At 40.8% G+C, this 21,178-nt stretch overlaps 1 protein-coding gene across 4 annotated transcripts in view; it reads right to left on the reverse strand.

Annotated features, from left to right (window-relative positions):
• Positions 1-278: 278 nt before the first annotated feature.
• Positions 279-21,178, reverse strand: part of KLF3 (KLF transcription factor 3) — a 34,101-nt gene continuing 13,201 nt past the window's right edge. For 2 of the 4 annotated variants that reach the window (XM_079152868.1, XM_079152866.1), the window contains exons 2-7: positions 18,977-19,072; positions 12,494-12,980; positions 11,693-11,846; positions 6,566-6,726; positions 3,324-4,151; positions 279-2,360 (exon numbers count right to left, since the gene is read on the reverse strand). In XM_079152868.1, the coding sequence (XP_079008994.1) occupies positions 3,970-4,151; positions 6,566-6,726; positions 11,693-11,846; positions 12,494-12,980; positions 18,977-19,033 (1,041 nt within the window). In that variant the 5' untranslated portion in view covers positions 19,034-19,072 and the 3' untranslated portion in view covers positions 279-2,360; positions 3,324-3,969. Of the gene's footprint in view, positions 2,361-3,323; positions 4,152-6,565; positions 6,727-11,692; positions 11,847-12,493; positions 12,981-16,366; positions 16,478-18,976; positions 19,073-21,178 lie in introns of those variants that run through there. The other 2 variants (XM_079152867.1, XM_079152869.1) reach the window with 2 other exon arrangements.

The raw sequence follows: 21,178 nt of genomic DNA on the forward strand, positions 1-21,178 counted from the left end.
CTTCTGACAAATAAATATTTCAAGAATGCACTAGGTGGATTTATAGGTTTATGCTGGGTTGTTTGTTTTATGGTTTGAGCTTAGACTTCCTGCTAGCTGGGTTACAGTTTTAGGGCCAAGCTAAATCCTTCAAAGCAATGCACAATTGGATCTGTTTTTCTTTTCTTCCATCAACTAATGCTCAGAGTGATTTACTTTAACATTTCTAAGCAGGGTATTTCCATGGTTCTTTTTTATTCCTAGTGATCACTGCCTACATAGTAATCACATGATCACACTTAATATTCTGATGGTTTTATTAACAAGTATATAATACATATATTGCATACTGTATATAGTATATGAGGACTGTACAGTACAAATTTATGTTCACAGTTTGACATGACAAAATGTCATTACTGAATTCCCATTGGACTACAGAGTAGAAACAGAGAAGGTACATTAAACATTCACATCTTTAGTAAGAAAGATTACCAAAATGTTTCAATATTTGCAAGTATACTAATGCATGCTAAAAACCTTTACCCATTCAGTCTTATTAGCTTATAAAATATATTACACTTTATTAAAAATTTCTGCATAGTTTATACAAGTATTAAAGTACTGTAAATGTAATAATCCTGCTATACTTGCAGGTATGGTTTAAGAGATGCTAAGCAGAAAGATTATTTTGACCCTCTAACACTAAGTACATAACAGAAAAAAAAAGTGCTAGTATTTGTAAAACATGTTGTAGCCCTCGTTTAATGCATGTAAAATGGCTTTGTAAATGTATTAAGTGAATTTGCTATCATTTAGAAATTGTTAACCTTGACCAAGAAGAGAGTAAAGACAACTCTGAGTGACTTTATGTGTGACAACAATTCCTTCAAGACAACTGTGTATTTTCAAACCAAATTGTTTTAAACCTTAGATCTTTGAGATTGTCTTTAAACCAATCTAACCAGGAATGATGTGCAGATATACAGTCTCAGCAATACAGTCTTTCAAATTCCACATTAGTGCAATACTGATAGTGCAGATGGGTGTTAAATAAAACATACATATACACATATAGTTCCCCTGTAATTCTGTTCCAAGGCTCTTGAAACTTCTGCATATTTAGCATCTCCTTGCTTGAACATAGCTATGCTGCAAACATTCTCCAAACCAAGCAAATCAGAATGTTAATGCCCATTTATGATGTAGATTCACATTTTGAAACTCTAATATGACGGATTGATTTAATTTGTGACTTCTCCAAGATGACACTTGAGAAATAATTGAATAAACTCTGTAATGATTTACATGACACCAACTTCATGTTTACAAATCATCCTCACCAAATTAAAATATTGCAATTAAATAATGATTGATAATAATGTGGCATATCATTAAAACCACATTTCAAGGGCATCTTATTGTATATCTGAGGTCTTCCACAATACAGCTAAAATGACTAAGAGACTAAAATTTCTCAACTATCATAGTAAAATACAAATATATATATATATAAGAAAATTTGGTAAGGGCCAATTGGCATCTAAAGAATATCAAACCAGCATGGGAATAGAGAATGGCCTCTCTGAGTTGTTTTTCTTTCAGAGTTAAAACGGATCTTCGTTAATGAACTGTTAGCAAGATCGAAGCAAGCTGCATAGTAACATAATACAGTCTTTTGAACAAAACTTAAACATGCTGCAGCAGACATCAAATTTCATGAGAACCCATGAAGCCTTCTATTAAACTGCACTCAGACTTGGAGCTGATTCACAGGTCAATTCTACTCTTTCTCGCCTCCTTTCTCCCTTTTATATGGGCTGCAACACAAGCTGGTGATCTCCACCAAACAACTACAACAAAAATCCCCTGCACTCGCTCTCAATCCTTCAGTGTATTGTAGAAAAAACCATTTCAAGACATGAACACTCTGGCATAAGTGTGACTAAGCATTGACAATATAGATGATACCTGCTAGAAAAGAAGCCATTTCTATTCCTTAATTCATTTCATAATTGCAAAGAAAAAAAGAAAAAAATACCCCAATTAGCATGTTGTAATATTCTAAACATTTTGCAGTGCTGAAAGAAAAAGAAATCCAAGTGCCGAGATAAATAAATTTCTTTGCATTTCTCACCTACATTTCCTTCCAGCTGGTGGGCTGATGAGTGGGCCCTCTCAGGGGTGCTGGCCCTACAGCTAACTTGAATATAGCGCCATCAAAGTAAGCTCCCCACACAATTTGCAGGCCTCCAGAATCACTCATTCACTGATGTTTTAAAACAGTTACGTATTCCTCCCGGTTTAGGTTGTATTGGGTCCTGAGCTGTGGCTGGGATGAATCTTCAGGATTCCATTCTTCTCTCTTCTCCTCCTCCATCCTTCATGGAGGGATGAAGGGGCATTTGGTTATGCAACTATATTTGACCACCTTTGCTCATTTTCTTCAAATTTAAGACTAATGGCATTTCTACGTATTGATTATTTTATTGGACTATGATACTCAAAAGCCTGCTTTTGAAAAACTTTCCAATAATGGTGCTATTTCTCTTAAATTCGAGTCATTATTTTCAGTTTCTTCTTCTGACAGAATAATTGATAGTGATAGGAAACTGCTAATTCTGACAGTAAACTCTGGGGAATTTTCAAGCCACATACATATGTAAATCCCTGAACTGTGGTTTTCTAGATTTTTCAAAAGTCTGTCCTTAAAATGAAGGTATATGTGCTTCACAACTAGTTATACTTACAAATAGTGTCACTCACGTGTTAACTGAATCAGTCTCCCAAAGCCTTAGCAGATGCTCACTTATGTTATGTGCCATGAACACAAAGGACAGCCCATCTGGCACCTCCCAGCTCACAGAAGTGTTTAGTATAAAAGCTGTGACTGATTTGATATGGGAATAAAAGTACCACTCAATGTTTCCCTGTATGCAAAAAAGCTATAAGTAAGTTGGATAAAAGAAAGACCATTCATACTCTTACCCAAAAGATTCTTTTTTTTTAACCATTACTGGGCAAATATTATCTGTGGATTCCTTACTCTCAAATCCTGACCATTCATACAAAGGATATTGTATGAATGGAGACAGGTGTGTGGATCACCCCACAGGCATCTGGCTTTGCAGCGTGGTTCTGCACAGCCCACTGTGCACACAGACCGAAGCTCTAGAGATGCACTGCACAGCTGACCAAATCTGGACACCTCAATGACAAAGCTGTAGCTCAAGAGGAACCGCCCACTTCCTCCTTTGCACCCTGTCTCCCCCCTTTGGTGCCCCTCTGCTTCTACTGCATGCTACGAAGCACAGCACATCCTTGAACTGTCACACGTCACCCACCTAATTCAGCAGCCCTGGCTCATCTCCCAATGGTGGCACAGCCCTCCACATAGCTTCAGGCACACAGGAGGGCAAAGGACTTGATTTAGAAGTGATAATCCAGGAAGACGCATGAAGGATAGTGGCAGAGTTGACTGGGCTAGTATGTCATATTGCTGCACGTCCTCCTATACATGGTGAATGGGGCCACCCTTCTCTTTGCTGTCAAGGATAAAATGGGATCACCGGGCAGAGAGGTACGGATGTCTCTGGCAAGGACTAGCAGGCTGGATACTGTATTTCTAATACATTTACTTTGACATTCTTTGAGGAATACATGGAGAAACCGACAATTGGTTATGTTAGTTTACATGTTCCCTTATTCTCATTACATTAAACGTTTCTGTAAGAAGGGTTTGCTTAGCATCCCCAGGAAAAAAAAAAAAAGTGTTCACATTCTTTAGGTCTGACCCGTGGTAAGGAGAGGGAGGATTAGAGAGTATAGACTACTGACCATATGGAAGTTTTGAATGATATAAATTCAGAGATTCAGGCCAGCTGAATCAAAATTAAAATGTACATGTAAAAAATGAGTTAGATAATGGGAGGGAGGACAGAGAGAGAGCCGGGAGAGTGGAGAGTCACAATGAGGCGGAGACGGAGGCTTTCAGACTAACATGTGGCGTTTCCTATGGAGGGCAAGGTGGTCGGAACGGGAGAAGCTGCGGTCACAGTCTGGACACTGGAAAGGTTTGATTCCAGTATGTTTGCGGAAATGTCTTGTTAGTTCATCAGACCGAGCAAACTTCCATGTGCATCCTTCCCATGTACATTTGTAGGGTTTTTCTCCTGCAGAAAGGAAAAAGAAAAGAGCTTAAGTTTTTTGGAAAGATGGTAAAGGCTGAGTTAATGCTACTGAAAAATATTTTTCAAGAGAAGGTCATATATTTGTCCCTTTAACAACACATTTGTTTATAAGGCATTATAGGACAAATAAGAAAAAAATAGAGTCATTCAATTCTACTCATGTTTAACTGACTGCCAACAAAAACAAAACAAAAAATCCAAAATCAAAACCCCAAAAATGGGGATGGATTTTTAAGAGTTATTAAAGCATAAAGGGAATGAGATCCATTGTGAGTGACGGCCAATCTTAGGCATGTGGTGATCTGTACTGGTATATTTCTAAGTCTTCATCCTATTTGAATGCTTAATTATACATAGTACTATGAATTCAATAATTCAAAATTGGAAGTTTGAGGAATTTCCCTATACCCATTCAATAGTTTTCAAAAAAGGTAAAGATTCTATCAACTGAAATCTACTAGGAATTTCAACATCCTATTTTGAGGTTTAGTCAATGACAATTATGCCCAAGTATGATGCTTGAAATTCGCAAAACTGAAAACACAGCAATTCCTTGCCACCTGTCAGAAGCCAGGTTTCTACACCACCCTCCTGGTATTACAGTGATAATGACAGGTGATGAGCACAAGACCCTTATGGGAAAATGATGGGGAGAGCCAGTCTGAAGGCTCTTACAAATAAAGAGGGCAGTTAATGGCAATCCTAATGTTTAAAAGACCAATACAGGTTAAGCACCCCTAACCTAACAATCCCAAATCCAAAATGAGCACGTTGCTGCAGGTGAAAATTCTGTACCACAAAACTTCATGTCATGCAGAAAATTAAAATATTGTACAAAATTAGCTTCAGGCCATGTGCCTAAATAAGGTAGATAGGAAAAAAAATCTTGAGTTTAGCCTTTGGTCCTATCCCCAAGATATCTCATTATGTATTTACAAATATTTCAAGTTCCAATCAAATCTGAAATCTGAATCATTTCTGGCCCTAGGATTTTGGATGAGTGATACTCAGTCTGTATTGGGTAACGGGTATCACAGATTAACATGCTTGCTCTCTAGAAACCTAGCTAGATTTATAGGAGCTGCTTTGCCCACAGACTATACATAGCAAGAGGCATATTTTGTACATCTGAATTGTCATCCAAATATTCAATGCCTTCTTCATTTTAGGCTGGAAGTTGTTAACCATGCCTCCAGTCCCACTGACACCTCAGGATGCGCTGACTGATTTGCCATTGCTGTCTGGAGTTCCTCTGCACACGAGCCTGCCACCCTCAGCTCTCCCCATGATGATGCACCAGGCTGACCTTCTCTCAGCTTCCCCCACCTCCTCCCTAGGACTCACTGAAAACCCTTCACTTCCACATGGACAGCCATTTCTGCTCCCTTTCCTCTTCCAAACCCAAGATTCCTCTTTCTGTAAATGTTTCTAATACGAAAAATTCTCAACACTCAAGAGTAAAGCAATCTGTATTCTGAGTTCAGGAAAATGTGCACAGAGGCAAACTGCAGCTAAACCAAAATTTCACACTGGACAGTCTGAGGTGAGGTGAGCTTACTGTACATATCAGTCAATACTGACTGCAATCATTTAGGCTATTGAAAACATTTCTGTTTGATTTCCTTAAGATTTTTTTTTTATCAACATGCTCAGGAGCACTGATAGCACATTTTCTCCATCTATGTAACAACGTTTAAATGCTCTGGCTGCTCACTCTCTATATTCAATATTGACCAAAATAGAAGATTTCCTAGAACAAATATGGTAGGCAATAGCATAGGAGTTCCTTAAATTTAAAAATGTTGCATTTATTTGCTGTGTGTAAAAAAATGCTCTTTGCTATCATAAATTTTATCATGTGCCTATGCTACAAGAGCTCACAGGGAGGCTACATCCTTGGCGGTGAAAGCACTTTCCCTTCTGTTCCAGTAACAGAGTCCCCATCCCTTTCCTGGCTAGAGGACAGAACTTCAAGTGATTGTGAAGGAGCTGCTGCACTGATTATTCTAATCTACTCTAATTTATTACAAAAGGAAATCATCAAAAACTGTTCTTCATGACTGACAGAGACATCTGTGGGTGACTGCAATAACTTTCCAGATGCCTGAAAAACTTTCATTATACAAGCTGAGAGCTCCTTATGGAAAACCCTCGAGACTAGGGAAGTGTTTCAGATTTCAGAGTTTTTCAGATTTTGGAAAGTCTGTACAGACTTTACCAGTTCAGCTGGTATAATCTAGAAATTCAAAGTGCTCCCCAAAATTTCAGATTTCTGAGCATTCCAGATTTTGATTTTTGGGTTAGGGATGCTCAACCTGTAAATCCTGGTGAAAGTCAGAAGTTGATTTCCACCCTTCTCCTTAAGAAATTGGAAGTGGGGCTGGGGTTTCTACTACCTGTATGTGTTCGTCTGTGTGCTTTCAAGTGGGAGCTTTTAGTGTACACTTTGTTGCATCCGTCATAATCGCATCTGTGTATCCTCCGCTTCCTTTGGGTATCTGGAGATTCCACAGGTAAAGGTCTCTTCCCGGGCTGCACTATGACTGAAGGGTGATTCCTGTGAAAGTCAAGGTCAAGTAAAAACTGTTGAGTAAAGGTGCTGCCTTTTCTTCAGTCTACTAAAAGCATTAACAACACTGGGCAAAAACAAACAAAAAAACCCAACAAAACAAAAAAGAAATTAGCTGATCAACCCAAGAAGCACTGCTATATTCATTCAACAAACATTGAGTGAGCACCTACCATGAGCCAGGCACTGTGCTTGGCACCGGGACACAAAGATGAATAAAAACAGGGTTCCTGCCCTCGAGGAGCTCACACTCTAGGGGGAGACAGACACGGAGATAAGTAATGACAGCAAGAAGGGTTAGGTGCTATGCTAGAGGGAGGTGCCAAGCTGGGAGAGGCTCTTTCCCACAGTAAAAATCCTGCCTGTCAATGGGATTCCATGGTACTAGGCAATGCTGAACACTGTACTGTAATTTTTCCTTAGGTGGCACTGATTTTTGTTATTATTCTTTAAGGAAAAATAGAAAAAGTCAAATTCCTACATCTTGGGCAATGATACTAAAGGATGTCTCTACATTCCATCCTTTACATAACTAACATTCAGTAGCATCTTTTAAAGACTGCCAATTCACGTTTAATTTTCAAATGCCAGCTCTTATGAAAAAATGTTGGCATTGCTATCTTCACAAACTTAAACACATAGTATAGATATCAAAGTCTCTGGCTGCTCGCGAGCTCCACATACGTGGGATAGACTGACAGCAGCCTGTACTGTCACTACCGCTCCTGCACTAGGCAGAGTGCCAGTGTAGTGTAGGAGGGAGGCGAGGGCCAGGCACGGCGGTGCACACCTGTAACGCCAGTGACTTGGGAGGCCGAGGAAGGAGGACAGCAAGTTCAAGGCCAGTCTCAACAACTGAGTGAGACTCTGTCTCAAAAAAACAAAACAAAACAAAAAACCGGGGTAAAGCACCCCCTGGGTTCAATCCCCAGAACCGTCCCCTCTCCCTGCAAATACAAGAGGGAGGCGAGGAAGGCCATTACCTATGACACCGGCTCCCCAGCCATCAATCTGCCAGCTCCCCCCAGGATGCCTGACCTCCTCCCTACTTTCCTGCTTTCTCTCACATTCCCGAGTTTGCACAATTTTCTTAGGTGGATCTGAAATCAAATCCCATTGAGCATCAATACTAGGAACTGTGTCTTTCTCAGCAAGGATACTGGTAGGGGGGAAAGGCAGATGGGGAAAGGCTGAGGAAAGCGAGCCTCATGCTCTCAGGCTCCCTGCTGGTAACACACGTCACCAAAAAGTTCCAGCCCGCCCGTTCTCTCCTGATGGTACGTTACGAGGGTATCTGCTGGCCTCCAACTGTAACGAAAGATGTCTTTCCCTTTTATATTAGAATCTAGCTCCTAAAAATGTTCAGAAACACATGTACGTGTTTTGTATGAGTGTGCAGGGGAAGGAAAAAAAAAAAGACTGGCAAAAAGGGGAAAAGACCCAAACAAACAAATCAAGTCACGAAATCAAAAGGGAGTGCCTGAAATGAAATTTGTTTTTTGTATTGGTGAAAATCTGGATACACAACCCTTGTCAGTCACGTTGAAGGGATGCTAAGAAGGGAGGAGGAAAAGAATGAAAGGTGTGATTATTTTAAGTGACCTTGATGTACTCCTCACACTCCTCTATTAGCAAAGAAAACTGTCAGCTGTGAGTGTCACTTGGCCTTCCTACCCTGATGCCTGCAAGGGACAAGGGAACAGATGGATAAACTACTCGTGGTTAGAGACTCGGAAACGTGGATGTAAGCAGTGGGTGTGGGGTGGAGAAAAAGTCTAATTACACGTGCATATACATATTCACCAACAAACAGCAGGGAAAAATAGAGACGCCAGAGGTTTACAGACAGTTTCTTACAAGGTTGAATTATTCATTTACAATCCTTCATAAAAAAGAAAGTTATCAATTTATTTTTAACTTTCCAGTGTAGGAAACCAAATGCTAAGGAAGAAATTCAATGATTAACTGTATCTCCTGCGTCTCTGGGATACTGGGAGAGTATCTACCCCAGATAACTAGAAATCTTTTCCAATTATTGGATTTTATGGGACAGGAATTCAATAGTTTCAGTGCAATAATTACGACTGCTTTTCCCAGCTGCGTATCTGGGCACACTGAAAGGTTTTGGGCTCCAACTTTAAATTCCAGCTCTGTCACTGACAGCATCTGTGGTCCCAGGCCAGGTACTTACCCTCTCTGTGAGAGGGGATGCTGAACACACTGCTATCTCAGAGTGCTGCTGTGAGAAACAGTATTTCCTCAGAAGGTTATTGTGGGAAATGTGCATGGAGCACCTAAGAATGACATCTGCTCCGGAGGTAAAATTCCTAAATGGCAGCTGTTAATATTCTGAGGTTCTGAAATGCTTTATCTGTTTGGAACTTTGCACCCTTCAGTTCATGAGAATTTTCTTGGGGTGTTTCATCCACTCCAGGAAATCTCTACGCAAGCCTACATCAACCTTGAAAGGCAGTGGCACTGAGAGCAAGCTGAAATTAGAGAGAAGGGTCTTGGGACCTCACAGTTTTCTGGTCTTCTCACTCCTCATTTTAAGAGGTGGTTCAGGATCATAACCATAATATAAGAAGATGTAAGAAGAGTATCAAATATCAGATCTGATCACAATTTATCTGGTCATTGTTCTGAGTTAGGCCAGCCTCTTCTAAGTTTGCTATAACACATACTAACAGAGAAATCTGATCCTTAAGCTTTCTGTTCTAAATACAGCTTAACATATACAAATATATTAACAAGAGGCATCTGATATACCCGTGAGTGCTGTTAATAAAGCTAAAGTTCTAATTCTAGGATCAAACAAGTGGATTTCAAAGCTGTAACCTTGGCCTTTGGGAAGAGGTGCTTCCTAAGGCAAACATTCCTGGTCTGCCATAGTACTGGGGACTTGGTTCAAGTGATTCTTTCCTAGCTAGCTGGTTTCCTACGTGGGCTGCTCCTGGGCCCATTCCAAGACATTACTTAATCACATCTGTAAGAGAATTACTTAAAGAGTACATGTCCCAGTTGTGGTTAATTTGTGTGTGTGTGTGTGTGTGTGTAACAAAATGCATTCTTAGGTCAGCATTAAAATAAGCGTATTACTCATTCATCATTAAAAGCCACTGGTTGTGAGATCACCCAGAGAATATTACATAAAATGGAGGGCAGGAGGGAGGGAGTATTTTGAGCAGTACTCAGAGCATGGGAGACTGTTTTCAAATATTCTTCTAAAATGTTTTATATTATAATTCAGAATAGCCTAGACTTTGGACAACAATTTTTCTGTCAATGGATCTCTCCTTATGTTGATACTTGGCTTTATTCAGTTATGTGGTATCTCTTCTATCACCTGGGCAGGAACAATTACAAGTGCATGTTACCTTGCCTTCTTCATCAAAAAGAGCTAATTCAGCCTACAAGATGTGACCATTTTACTCAGTCACTGTGTTTCCTTTCACCCGAGTGCTGGAATAGATGCAATCAGTCAACTAGCATGGACAAGACAGAAGGGAGAGCACTCAGCCAGGAGCAGATCAAGTGCAGGTCCCCACAGGGAACAGTGTGATTAGGGCCAGTGACTGAATGCCTTTGCTCATCAGTCCTCTATTTACCCTAGGAAATAACTCCTCTGAAAATACCTGGAAAAGCTTCTTTAGGGGAGGGTACTCTCTGAGACCCTGCCTGCTGCTACAGCTGGGTAAGAAGATGCATTCTTTTCTTCACCTATCAGGGAATATACTATAACAAAAACAGACTACAGCTCATTGTAGTGGAAAATTAATATGTGAGCTACGAGGAAGGCACCTTCAAAGCTAAATGTGGGTAGAGTTAGGATATATTCGAAGTCACCAGAAAATAGCTCCTCTAAAACCACAGACTTCAATTCGGCTGTTAAGTGTGTAAGGGAGAAAGGTGGAGAAGGTAAGTGAAAAGATGGGTAGAGCGTTTATTCAGGGTGGAGTAGAAGGGGATGTGGAGGATGATGGTGGGACCATGCAGAGACAGTGGCTATTGCTTTTGAACTAGGAAGCTGGCCACTGAACTGAAGCACCGCACCATAATCACAACAGCAATGACTCCAATCAATAATGAAAGTAAAGAGGGGTGATCATGATCAGCCCATGGCCATACACATGGTCAGCAGAGTCAGGATTCAAAGGCCATCTTTGCAGCAACTGCAATCACAGTCTGCTGAGTGAACACCCCAGGAAGGCGAGGATGTCTACAGTGGCCGATCCCATGCAGGTTATTATTTAATCTGTGTGTGACCCGATCCCATTACAACATGTGCACACAACACAGCACAGGCTTCCGATTGATGGCAGTTCTATAGGACGTGGAACATCTACAGGCAGCTACGACCAAAGCCCTGAAAATAAAGAGTCCTTTCAGCGCTGAGCTTCTCTGGGTCTCAAGGACAACCTTCTGTTGTCAGCACTGTTTACAGAACTCATCTGAGTGCCTCTTTTGGGCTTGAGGTTGCAGGAAGACTTTGACTAAGACATCTCCTATAACAGACACATCAGGAGTGACAACTTGAGAAGAATCTGTGTGCCCACGTGAATCTTTTCATGACCTGAGCTATGTGGACTCTCTAGAACACCAAATCCAATCTATGCAAGGATTTGCCTTTTGCACAGGTAAACTTTTCATATGTAGCCTGGAAGGATGAAAAAAAAAATTTTATGTGGTAAGGTGCAAAATCATGGGTGACGAGTTCACTGAAAAGCCGAGGTAACTGCTGTCGTAATGCTGACTAGGTAAACAGAGAGCACATTGTTTCTGGAGAGAGTCTCTGGTCTTTGAACAGTGATACAGAGCTACTGCCCAGTGGATGCCACATACTATAAGACATTCTTGGTCATCCAGTGCATAGAGTTTGCAACCCTGTCTTTCCATTCCAGGTCCCAAGATGCACGCTATTATGCAAAAGCCAGGTATGCCTAAAGATACTTACTCTTGCAACAATGCTTGAGGGGGGGACACCGAGTTCATTAAAGGGGGTGGTGACATTTCTTCGGGATAATAATCTGTTCTCTGTGGTTCAATCCCAGGTTCAATTTTAATTTTTTTCTGTAATATGGGCTTCTCATATGATTCAATTACAGGTACTAAAAAATAAAAAAGGAAAAGTCACTCTATGTATAATTTGCCAATTTCAGCTTTTAAACGCTCAATACATAGCTCCTATCTACAGCATTAATGTGTGGATAACTATTTGCCTTTGGCATGATTAGAGGAAGAATAAATTTGTGAAAGATTGTTTCTCCTGACTATTGTTTTGCCAGTAAGCAGCAAACACAGGGACCTGGACTTCCTCACAAAGATTCTTCCTTATGACTTTTGGTTGTTTCTTTCAACCCCATAGTCTTATGTATGATCAGCTGGTAAACAAAGTGGTTTTTCAGAGGCACTAGTTTATTATCATGACCAAAAAATATTTTATTAAATGCCTTCTGTACCCCAAACCATGTTGGAATTCAATAAAGTGAAATACAAGGTCAAGATTTTTACTATCCCAAGGCTGACAATCATATCATGAAAGTAATCATCTCAGGATATTAAACATCCTAACCCTTGGGAGTTCTTCCAATATGGAATCTTCAAAACGAAAAAACAAAACCAAGGAAGCGCCTCAGGCTGATGACTACTTCCTTCTGGGAACTCAACGCTTTGCCTGTGTTCCCCCCACCCACCACTGTCGGGGAAGACCAGGTACACCAAGGTGGTCAGCAGCTCCGGTCCAGGCAGAACTTACCTTGCATGCTACTGTTTGAGTTTTCCATCTCTTCCGACAAGGAGACCATGAGCGGCTGCTGGAGGTGGCTGGTGTACATGAAGGGGACGGGCTGCACCACGACCGGCTGGATGACCGGCAGAATGCCCGGGCTCCGGATTCCGTGCCGAGAGAGGGCTGCCGCCATCACTGGTGGCATGGACAGCGGCACGCTGAAGGGCTGCACGCCTGGGGAAGGGGGTGAGTACTTCTTAATCGGTGGGCTAGACGAAGGCATGCTCAGCCCAGGCGACGCTCTCCTGTGTGAGGATGGGAACTTGAGCGACGATGGAGAATTCCCAGCCGAGGGCGGCGAACCCCGCTTGTTCACTGTGAGGTCCACTGGCTCCATCTGTATTCCGTGGGACAGGCCCTCCGGGGTCTGAAAGAACTTATCAGGTAACGGTGTGGAGTAAATGACCCCATACTTGTTGGGCTTCATTGACTCCATGTAATTAGATGGGTAGGACTATTGGAAACAAAGAAAAGAAAAGAAAAAAATATGTAACCACAGTCAGGTGAGAAGGGTTATTTGCTTGACATGCAAAGTAAGGCAAAAATATATAACAGGGTACAATCACATGGAGTTTAAAAAGCAGTTTACATATATAATTGATCCCCCTGCAAAAAAAAAAAAAAAGAAAAAGAAAAAGAAAAAAAAAAAAAGACCATAAAAGAGATGGTCTAGCAAGAATATGAGAAGTAATAAGCCCAAAGTGGTCCTGGGATATGTGGGAAATCTGAAGTTTAATTCCAAGTTTGCCCAGTTCAGTGTCAAGGTTGATACCTGGCGAGGCTCTAAAGCAGGTTGTACCACAGGGCAACCTGCCCTGTGGGCTTTTATGATTAGGACTCAGTGTTAGAGAACACCAGGACCTAGCCAAGCCACACTAACCGTGTTGCTTTTCTGATGGGACTTCTTCAACTGGAAGCGAAAGCTTTCTGGCTTTAGTAACTTTAAACTCTACAGGACAGGAAATATTTCTTATGATAGTAGTACCTTCTGATGGGTTTCAGCTATGAAGAACCCTTGCCTAGAACGGCAGAGGCAGAAGGATTTCAAGTTCAAGGTCAGTCTTGGCAACTCACTGATACCCTCACTTGAAATAAAAATGAAAGGGTTAGAGGTGCAGCTCAGTGGTAGAACACACCCAGGGTTAAACTTCCAATACCAGGGGCTGGGTGGAGGTGGGGAACTCGTAGTGGTTTTGACTGACTGAGACCTCTACTAGGACCACAGCTTTCCTCTCTGGGCCTAGACTACATTAATCTCCACCTGGCTACACATCAGAATCACCTCCTCTTGCTACAATTCCGGGTGCCCGGTCCCCACTCCAGGCTACTAAGGATCATCAGAGTACCCAGGAGTAGGGGATCAGCCACTTGACTTCATTTGTCTTCATCTGGCTTTGATGTCAGTTCCTTCGCCTTATGCTTCTGGGTCGTGTTCTTCTGCCCTTTCTTTATCTGGAATCATTATAATCTGTATAATCTCCCCAGATAGCAATTCCAGCAGTAATGTGCATCCCCACTGGGGACACTTACGATGCTCAAGGAAACGTGCATAGCTTTAAAATGCTTATGTGTTTACTTAAATGTGTAAGAGAAAATGGTTCTATTTCTTACAGTAGTGATACATAAAGGTCCCTTCAAAACAAATTTACTACGTTAAAAAAGCAATTCCAGAAAAGAAGGCAAGAAAAATGACCAAATGTTAGAAGTACAGGTGCTCTGAAGATGGGTACCCCAAACCCAACTTCCTGGAGGTCGTGAGGTCAAAATTAAAATTGGATTTGAAGAGATAGTCCATGTAATGAGCTTAACATAATACTTGACACACCAGGTTGTCCTCGGAGTCCCTTCTTGTCCCTTACACAAGAGATGCAAACTGTAATAGGCTGTGCAATTCCAAACAAGGCTTCTGTCTGCTCAAATTCACTTGGGAATCTAGTTAAAATGCAGATTTTGAATGACCTGGGAGTAGCCCAAAGTGCCAGAGACCACTTTTTGAATAGCAAGGCTCTAAATGACAAAGAGACAGAATAAAGATCAACTGAAAGGGGGCAAAAAGAATTGTAATTGCTAATACTGCTGAAGGACATGAAGGATATAAAAATCAGGAAATACAAAAAAATATAAAATTTTAACACCAGCTTTGAGTTATAAATTGAGGACTGAATGAAGAAAAGATGATTTCTACATTTCTATAGAACAAAGAACACCACCACCAAGTGAGAGGTCCAAAATACCCAGCCATATTAACGTCAAATGTCCAATTTAAATATCAAAAAATCGGTATGATGAATAAGAAGCACTAAGCTCACTAGAAATCATTATAGATTATGCATAGTGAAGGTTTCAGGAATTAATGAAATTCAGGGAAGACACAGATTTCTCCTAGTTCTAAAGTTTTATGTGCTTTCTGTAATTCTCCAGAGGAGAACCAAAAGTTCTGGTGCTAGCAGAAAACGTCAGGAAATGGAAGGCAGCATCGCTCCTATTTACCAAAATGTAGCTTCTCCCTCATTTTCAGCCCTATTCTTCCAAGACCTCCCTCTGACCTAGATTTTAAGGCCAATAGTTATTGGCAGCTAAATAGGAAGCAAAATGAGGACATACTTTTATTGCTGTCATTGCTGGATTTTTCCATCCATGGCACAGGTTTAAGGCAAGTAGGAATTTAGAACCTTGGAGGATTTGCAAATTTAACATTCTCAGGTTTCTCAAGCCACCGAGAAAGAAAAAGTCATACATGAAGCTAAGTTTTATAAACATGCAATTTCACCAATATTTTGCTCTCAAATACATACCCTCTCCCCTATATTGGATGTGTATTTATTCTGAAGTGCCAGGGAGACATATGTCGCCAGTCACCCAACTCCTGAGTACTAATTAACTATTTCTAGTCCAACTGCCTCACAAAAAGGGTGAAGAAATGTGGTCCTCCAAACCAGCTCACTGGCATATTGCACTGTAATGTTTACCAGAATCTTCTCTAAGCCATGTTTACTTTAATTATTTGGGTGGAACACACAGCTACTGCAATCAGCTGGCAACAATTTGGATCTCCACAGCAGTAAGGACTGATACAGGGTTCCATCTGGGTGTGCCCTGGGCGAGTCCACTCTGGTAACAGTTGCTTCCCTTCTGTTCCAGACCGTTCCTATCTTCTAACAAAGCAATGCAAATAGGCGTGGCTGTACTGGCCTCAAATCTAAATCAGAGGCAAGGGTCGATGAAACAGAAAATTCTTTTGTGGCTATGGATGGACATCCAATACCCACTGTGTTCCAGAACAGATCATCCCAAAGGCAAGACACAAGCAAGTTCTACCCTACCCCCAGCCTCACCAAGGGAGCTAATGGGTCTACTTTTCAAAACCATCTGTTATGAAGGAAAGTTCTTTCCTTCTGTTGTAACGTGTGTGCACACCTCCAGTGTGTATTTATCCACTGGCTGCTGCTTCTTACTGGAATGTGAAGCGAGGACCTGGCGTAGGTGCTCAATAAACACTTGACAACTGCTTGGAGCGAATTAACATGCTCTCAGCAGGCCTTCACTTCTGCCAGGCTAAGTAGAGTACCAACTCTTTTGAATCTTGGGGGGAAAAATATGTTGGAGAAAAAGGCAGAGAGTTTGAATAATTTCCCAAAAGGTCTATCACTTTATACCAAAGCGAGATTTTCCACAGCTTCTTATTTTATTAGGAAAGGTTTTGGTGAATTTTCCATTACAAGTCAATTTAAGTGGGTAGGGTGACAAGAAAACACAAAACCTCTATTTCACTTTTCACTATTCATTAATGTCAGGGTTGTGGGGAAGCATCCTGGCAGGACCACTCAGGGATCCACAAACCCAGGGTGGGGCTGTGTGCACAGGAAGGCCTGGTGTGCTCATCAACACACCTGGAAATGACAGACATCCTGTCTTGTCCCTCTGGGCAACCAAGGTAGATGGCTCTTTCTACTAGACCAGAAAAACCACGAAAAGTTAGTTAGGATGGAGCAGGGGAAACTACTGGTTCTAAGTACTTATCCATCTATAAGGAGTCTGAAAGATGACAATAGTGACTAAAACAAGAAAGAACAAAGAGGAACACCCTTCCTCAAAAGTAATCTTCCCATAGGAACACAAGATATTTATAAAAGGATATTAAAGGACACATTTTAAAAATTAGCTTTTTAAAAAACAATGTTTTCTGACTTTCTGAATCAAACCTTTTAATTTCAACCTTTTTAGAAATGGTAAAAAACAATTTCCTTACATGTGCATTATTTCACAAATTAAAAAAATCAAGGCCCAGGGAACTGCTGGAGTCTGCCAACTCGGGGCCAGGGAGCAGCAGAGACCCTGGCGCAGACCTGGGAGTGGGGGATGCTCTGCTCCCCATTCTCACACATTTTAACAGGGTGATCCAAAGCCGTGAAGCACAAGGTTTAGCAGCCAATAGTAGGAAGGTTTATATTTTGGTAAGAGAGAAAATGACATTTTTCACTTTTTCTAAGTTATGGCAAAATACCAAATAAGCAGATTGCTTCTGCTGGGCTCTCCTTTCAAGGGGTGAGGAATAAGTTACCATAAAATATTTTTATTCATAAGAGGGACTTAAAAAAATTTGTATAAATGTCCATGTTGTCTTAACATTTACAACATATACTTGAACAGTCAAATACTCTGACCCTCAGGCCAAAGACTGAATTAAAAAGAAAAAAGAATGACAAATTAGATTCATATAGTGCATCTATGAACACAGGGAAGATGAAATTTGAAGATTTAAGAGTGGAAACCCAAAGCTCTTTATTTTAACTTTTTAAAATAAAAATAATTACAACTCCCTACTCCTCTAATAACGTTTCTTCTCTGAATTAAGAAAAAAGCCCTTCATTATAAAGACTGACATTAACTTTTGGTGAAAATATCTAATTAAATTCTGTAAGTGCCAGCTGAAATTCAGCACATGAAGGAGAAAAAGATCATTAATGGCAAAAAATATTTCTACATATTTTAGCTTCATGTATTAATAGAACTTACAACATTACAAGTTTAAGAGTTTCTTCCAATTTATTTTATTTCCCATTTTTTTTCACTTAAGTGCATTTCCTTGCACTTAATTATTTCATATCAATTTAGCAATGTGGATCTTCATTTTAGCTTGAAATTAGGCTCTTGAGCCATATTTCCATGCTTGATTAAAAGCACTGGAAGTACACCCAAGAGTGAAACGCATCAGTGATGGTTCTGCCTCATTTGTCAAATCAGTCATATTCTCTAGCACTGAGGACCATTCACATTTCAGAGACAGAATTAATGGGAAATCTTTTCACCCTGATTTTCCTCCAAGAGGACCATGCATGGTTGGGGGAAAAGGGGTTGATAAATGACCACATGGACTAACACCAGAAGCAAATTTAGTTTTTCGATTAATAAGATTCTTATTGCTCGGTTATTATCACATTCCTACACTCAGTTATCCAGTTATCATGCTGGAATGTAAATGTCATTTCCTTCGAGATGCTCCGACTTAGCTTTTCATTACAGACACTGGTAAATACTTCACCGGCTTAGTAATATCCATGGCAACTTGGTTTCGAGGGCCTCCAACTGACCCCCTCGTCTTGTATAAACAGTTTTGGCAGGAACCTCCTCAGCCAATGCATAAGGATGATCTAATTTTGCAAGCGTGTCATTACCAACCTTCAGATACATAAACTCAGGCCAAGTTCTTCCCCTTGTGAATATTTTCCAAGCCGGAGGAAGAAAAGAGCAGGACAGAGTGGGAGCACTGCTTTGTTCAATTTTCACTAAAACAGATCACCTCCGGTCTTAGCCGCTCCTGCTCTGAAGTCAGACACCTCTCTGTCACCCACGCCTCATCTCCATGGCACTAGAATTGTACCTACGTAAACACCCGGACTAGTGACTAGTCCCCTGGCGTCGGACAGCACCGAGGGGCCTGGCTTAGAGTGAGGCCAGCTTAGCACAAAGACGTTAAAGAAGACAATGAATGTAATTCCCACCCCGCCAGACTCTTCCCAGTGAAATGAGATTCTGTCCTCACCGCCACGTTCCATCTCTCTCTGGCTTCTCAGTCATTTCTTGTGTAGTCGCAAGCCCCTTGTGGCTGTTGTCAATGATTTTTTAGCAAGTCATTTTATTCTTAATATGGTTTTACATACAACAGATTTGATGAGTTTGTAAACCTACCTGTTATGACCAGATTCGCCTGTGGCCTAAGCGCTATCCTAAGCATATTTGGGGAGTGTGGGGTACACACCTTAAGGAAGCATGGGTCAGGTTCATTAAAGGACGCAGCAGCTGCTGGGAGGGTATGCACCTCATCTGTTACTGCTCTACCTGCCAAATGACTGGCAAGTGGTGAGTAACTTCAAGGACTGACACAATACACACCTGTGTTGGTATTACTTGGAATCAACAAGGAAAGGTGTTCAATTCTGGAAAACTTACCACCGAGACAGGGTCCATGGCCTCTTGCTTGACAGGGACTGGGTCAAACATTAGCATTCTTTTAGTTAAACCTTCTAGGGTGTTCTGGTATTTGGCCTAGAAAACAAAACATGGTGTCCATCTAAATTCCAAGGTCACTTTAGATATAAACTAGTAAAAATAAAATTTCACACTCCATACACCCTGACCCGACTGTGTCTACCCCTTTTCTCCACCCTCAGAATGGCCGGTATTTGTTTCCTTTACCTATGAAAAATGCCCTTTTATAAAATTAAAACCATACTCCATAGTCGTAACCAGATGAGAATCAACCAGCATAGCTAACTCAAATACACAACCCTGACATTTCTGGAACAATATGTACAGCCCCTTTAGAGTAGCAAAACTTGCATAAGATTGCTGTGTGACTCAACAGAAGTTCATATTACATATGACTGCTAAACATCTTTTCTTCTCTGTGTTCATCACAGAAAAATGGCACGGGGGAGATGAGCCAAAAGAAAACCTAGAACCAACCATCATTAACCCTCGTTTTTATGCTATCAAACCTTCACTTTATGTGGGAGCAAAGGATACATACTATTTAGTGCCTATAATTCCATTTACAAATTTACTGTGAAAAATACTTTTATTCCCCTAAGTATGGTTCCACAACAAATTCAGCATGCCACTGTACAAATCAACTTAACTTATCCCTTTTTATCAGGCACTTAAGTTGCTTCTAAATTTTCACCATTACAAACACAGCCTTTTTATACTTGTATCTTCCTGTATGTTCTTCATTCATTCCCCCTGCCCCTTTTCTTCATTAGTTTTTAAGATAAATTTTCTGTAGAAGAATTGCTGGGTTAGAAGCATGTATATTTTTCAAAACATTATGTTGATCTCAAATGATAAATTATTATTACTGGTAAAAGGGACTGAACCCAGGGGTGCTTAACCACTGAGCCACATCCCCAACCCTTTTTAAATTTTTTTTTCATTTTGAGACAGGGTCTCATGAAGTTGCTTAGGGCCTCACCTAAGTTGCTGAGATAGGCTTTGGACTTGCAATCCTCCTGCCTCAGTCTCCCTAGCTGCTTGGATTACAGGCATGCGCCACTGCACTTGGCTCAAATGACAAATTATTTTTTATTTTACATTGATTTAATTACTAAAGTAGAATTCATCTTTACCATTTACTTCTTTGAGAAATGCCTATTCAGCTTGAGCCCCATCCCTCTCTTATTGTTTTCTAAGCACATTTTATATATGAGGAACATAAACTTGTTATTTCTTAGGAAATTACTCCAATGTAAAGGAAACATCTACCTTGAACCTCTGCTGTGCTTCTCTTCTGTTCTACTTTTTAATCACACTGCTTTTCTTTTGTGTTCTATACAGCTCCACTTTTAACCCTAATCTACATCAAGCCAATTGCTTCTTCACAGGACAAAATATCTAATCCGCACAATGTTCAAATGCATTTCACAGCCTACAGAATCACTGCCCAGCTAACATATGGAACTTCAGAAACCTGCTTCAGGTACTTACCATGCAAATTTGCTCAGTGCTTTGGTTAGAGGCAAGATTTTAAACATCACCCTGGTTTAAGGGGCAAAGTGAACAAGCTCTAGATTTGAGTTCTACCTGAAAAAACTGCAGAAGTCCCAGGTTCTGGGTTATTTCCTGTGTCTCAGAACCAAAACCCATTCATCCCACATCTTCCTGACTGCAATTCTGTAGTTTGCTGCTTGTGCTCTATGGGTCGTCATCTAAGCCACCTTCACATACGATTATGGAGGTAATAGTGAGGTTCCTCGATTCCCTTGAAGGAAGCCTGTTTTGAGTCTCATGACATGTGAACTTCACCCATAACATTTCCAAATGACATTTTCCTACATCACAGGATGTATTACAATCTACAAACACAATCTGATTCCAGGCTGCTCAAATCCATGGTGTCACCTCTTATGAGTCCCAGCAGGAACAAGCCAACAGCCAGTGAAAAATGGAAAACTTCATAATGAAGGATGAAAATGCTTTTGTGCCTTGAGATCTATAGCAGCTGTATGAACAGTCATGGTACTAAGAATTATTGTCCACGCCCTTATCAGACCATAAACAAGAGGTGAGATCTCTTGCTTATCCATCAAGTCACATGATCTGCTGCCCTGATGCAGGCTCCCACCAAAACCATCCCCCCAGCCTTTAAAATGAATG

Source organism: Sciurus vulgaris (genome assembly GCF_902686455.1).
Source record: "Sciurus vulgaris genome assembly, chromosome: 9".
NCBI classification, from domain to species: Eukaryota; Metazoa; Chordata; class Mammalia; order Rodentia; family Sciuridae; genus Sciurus; species Sciurus vulgaris.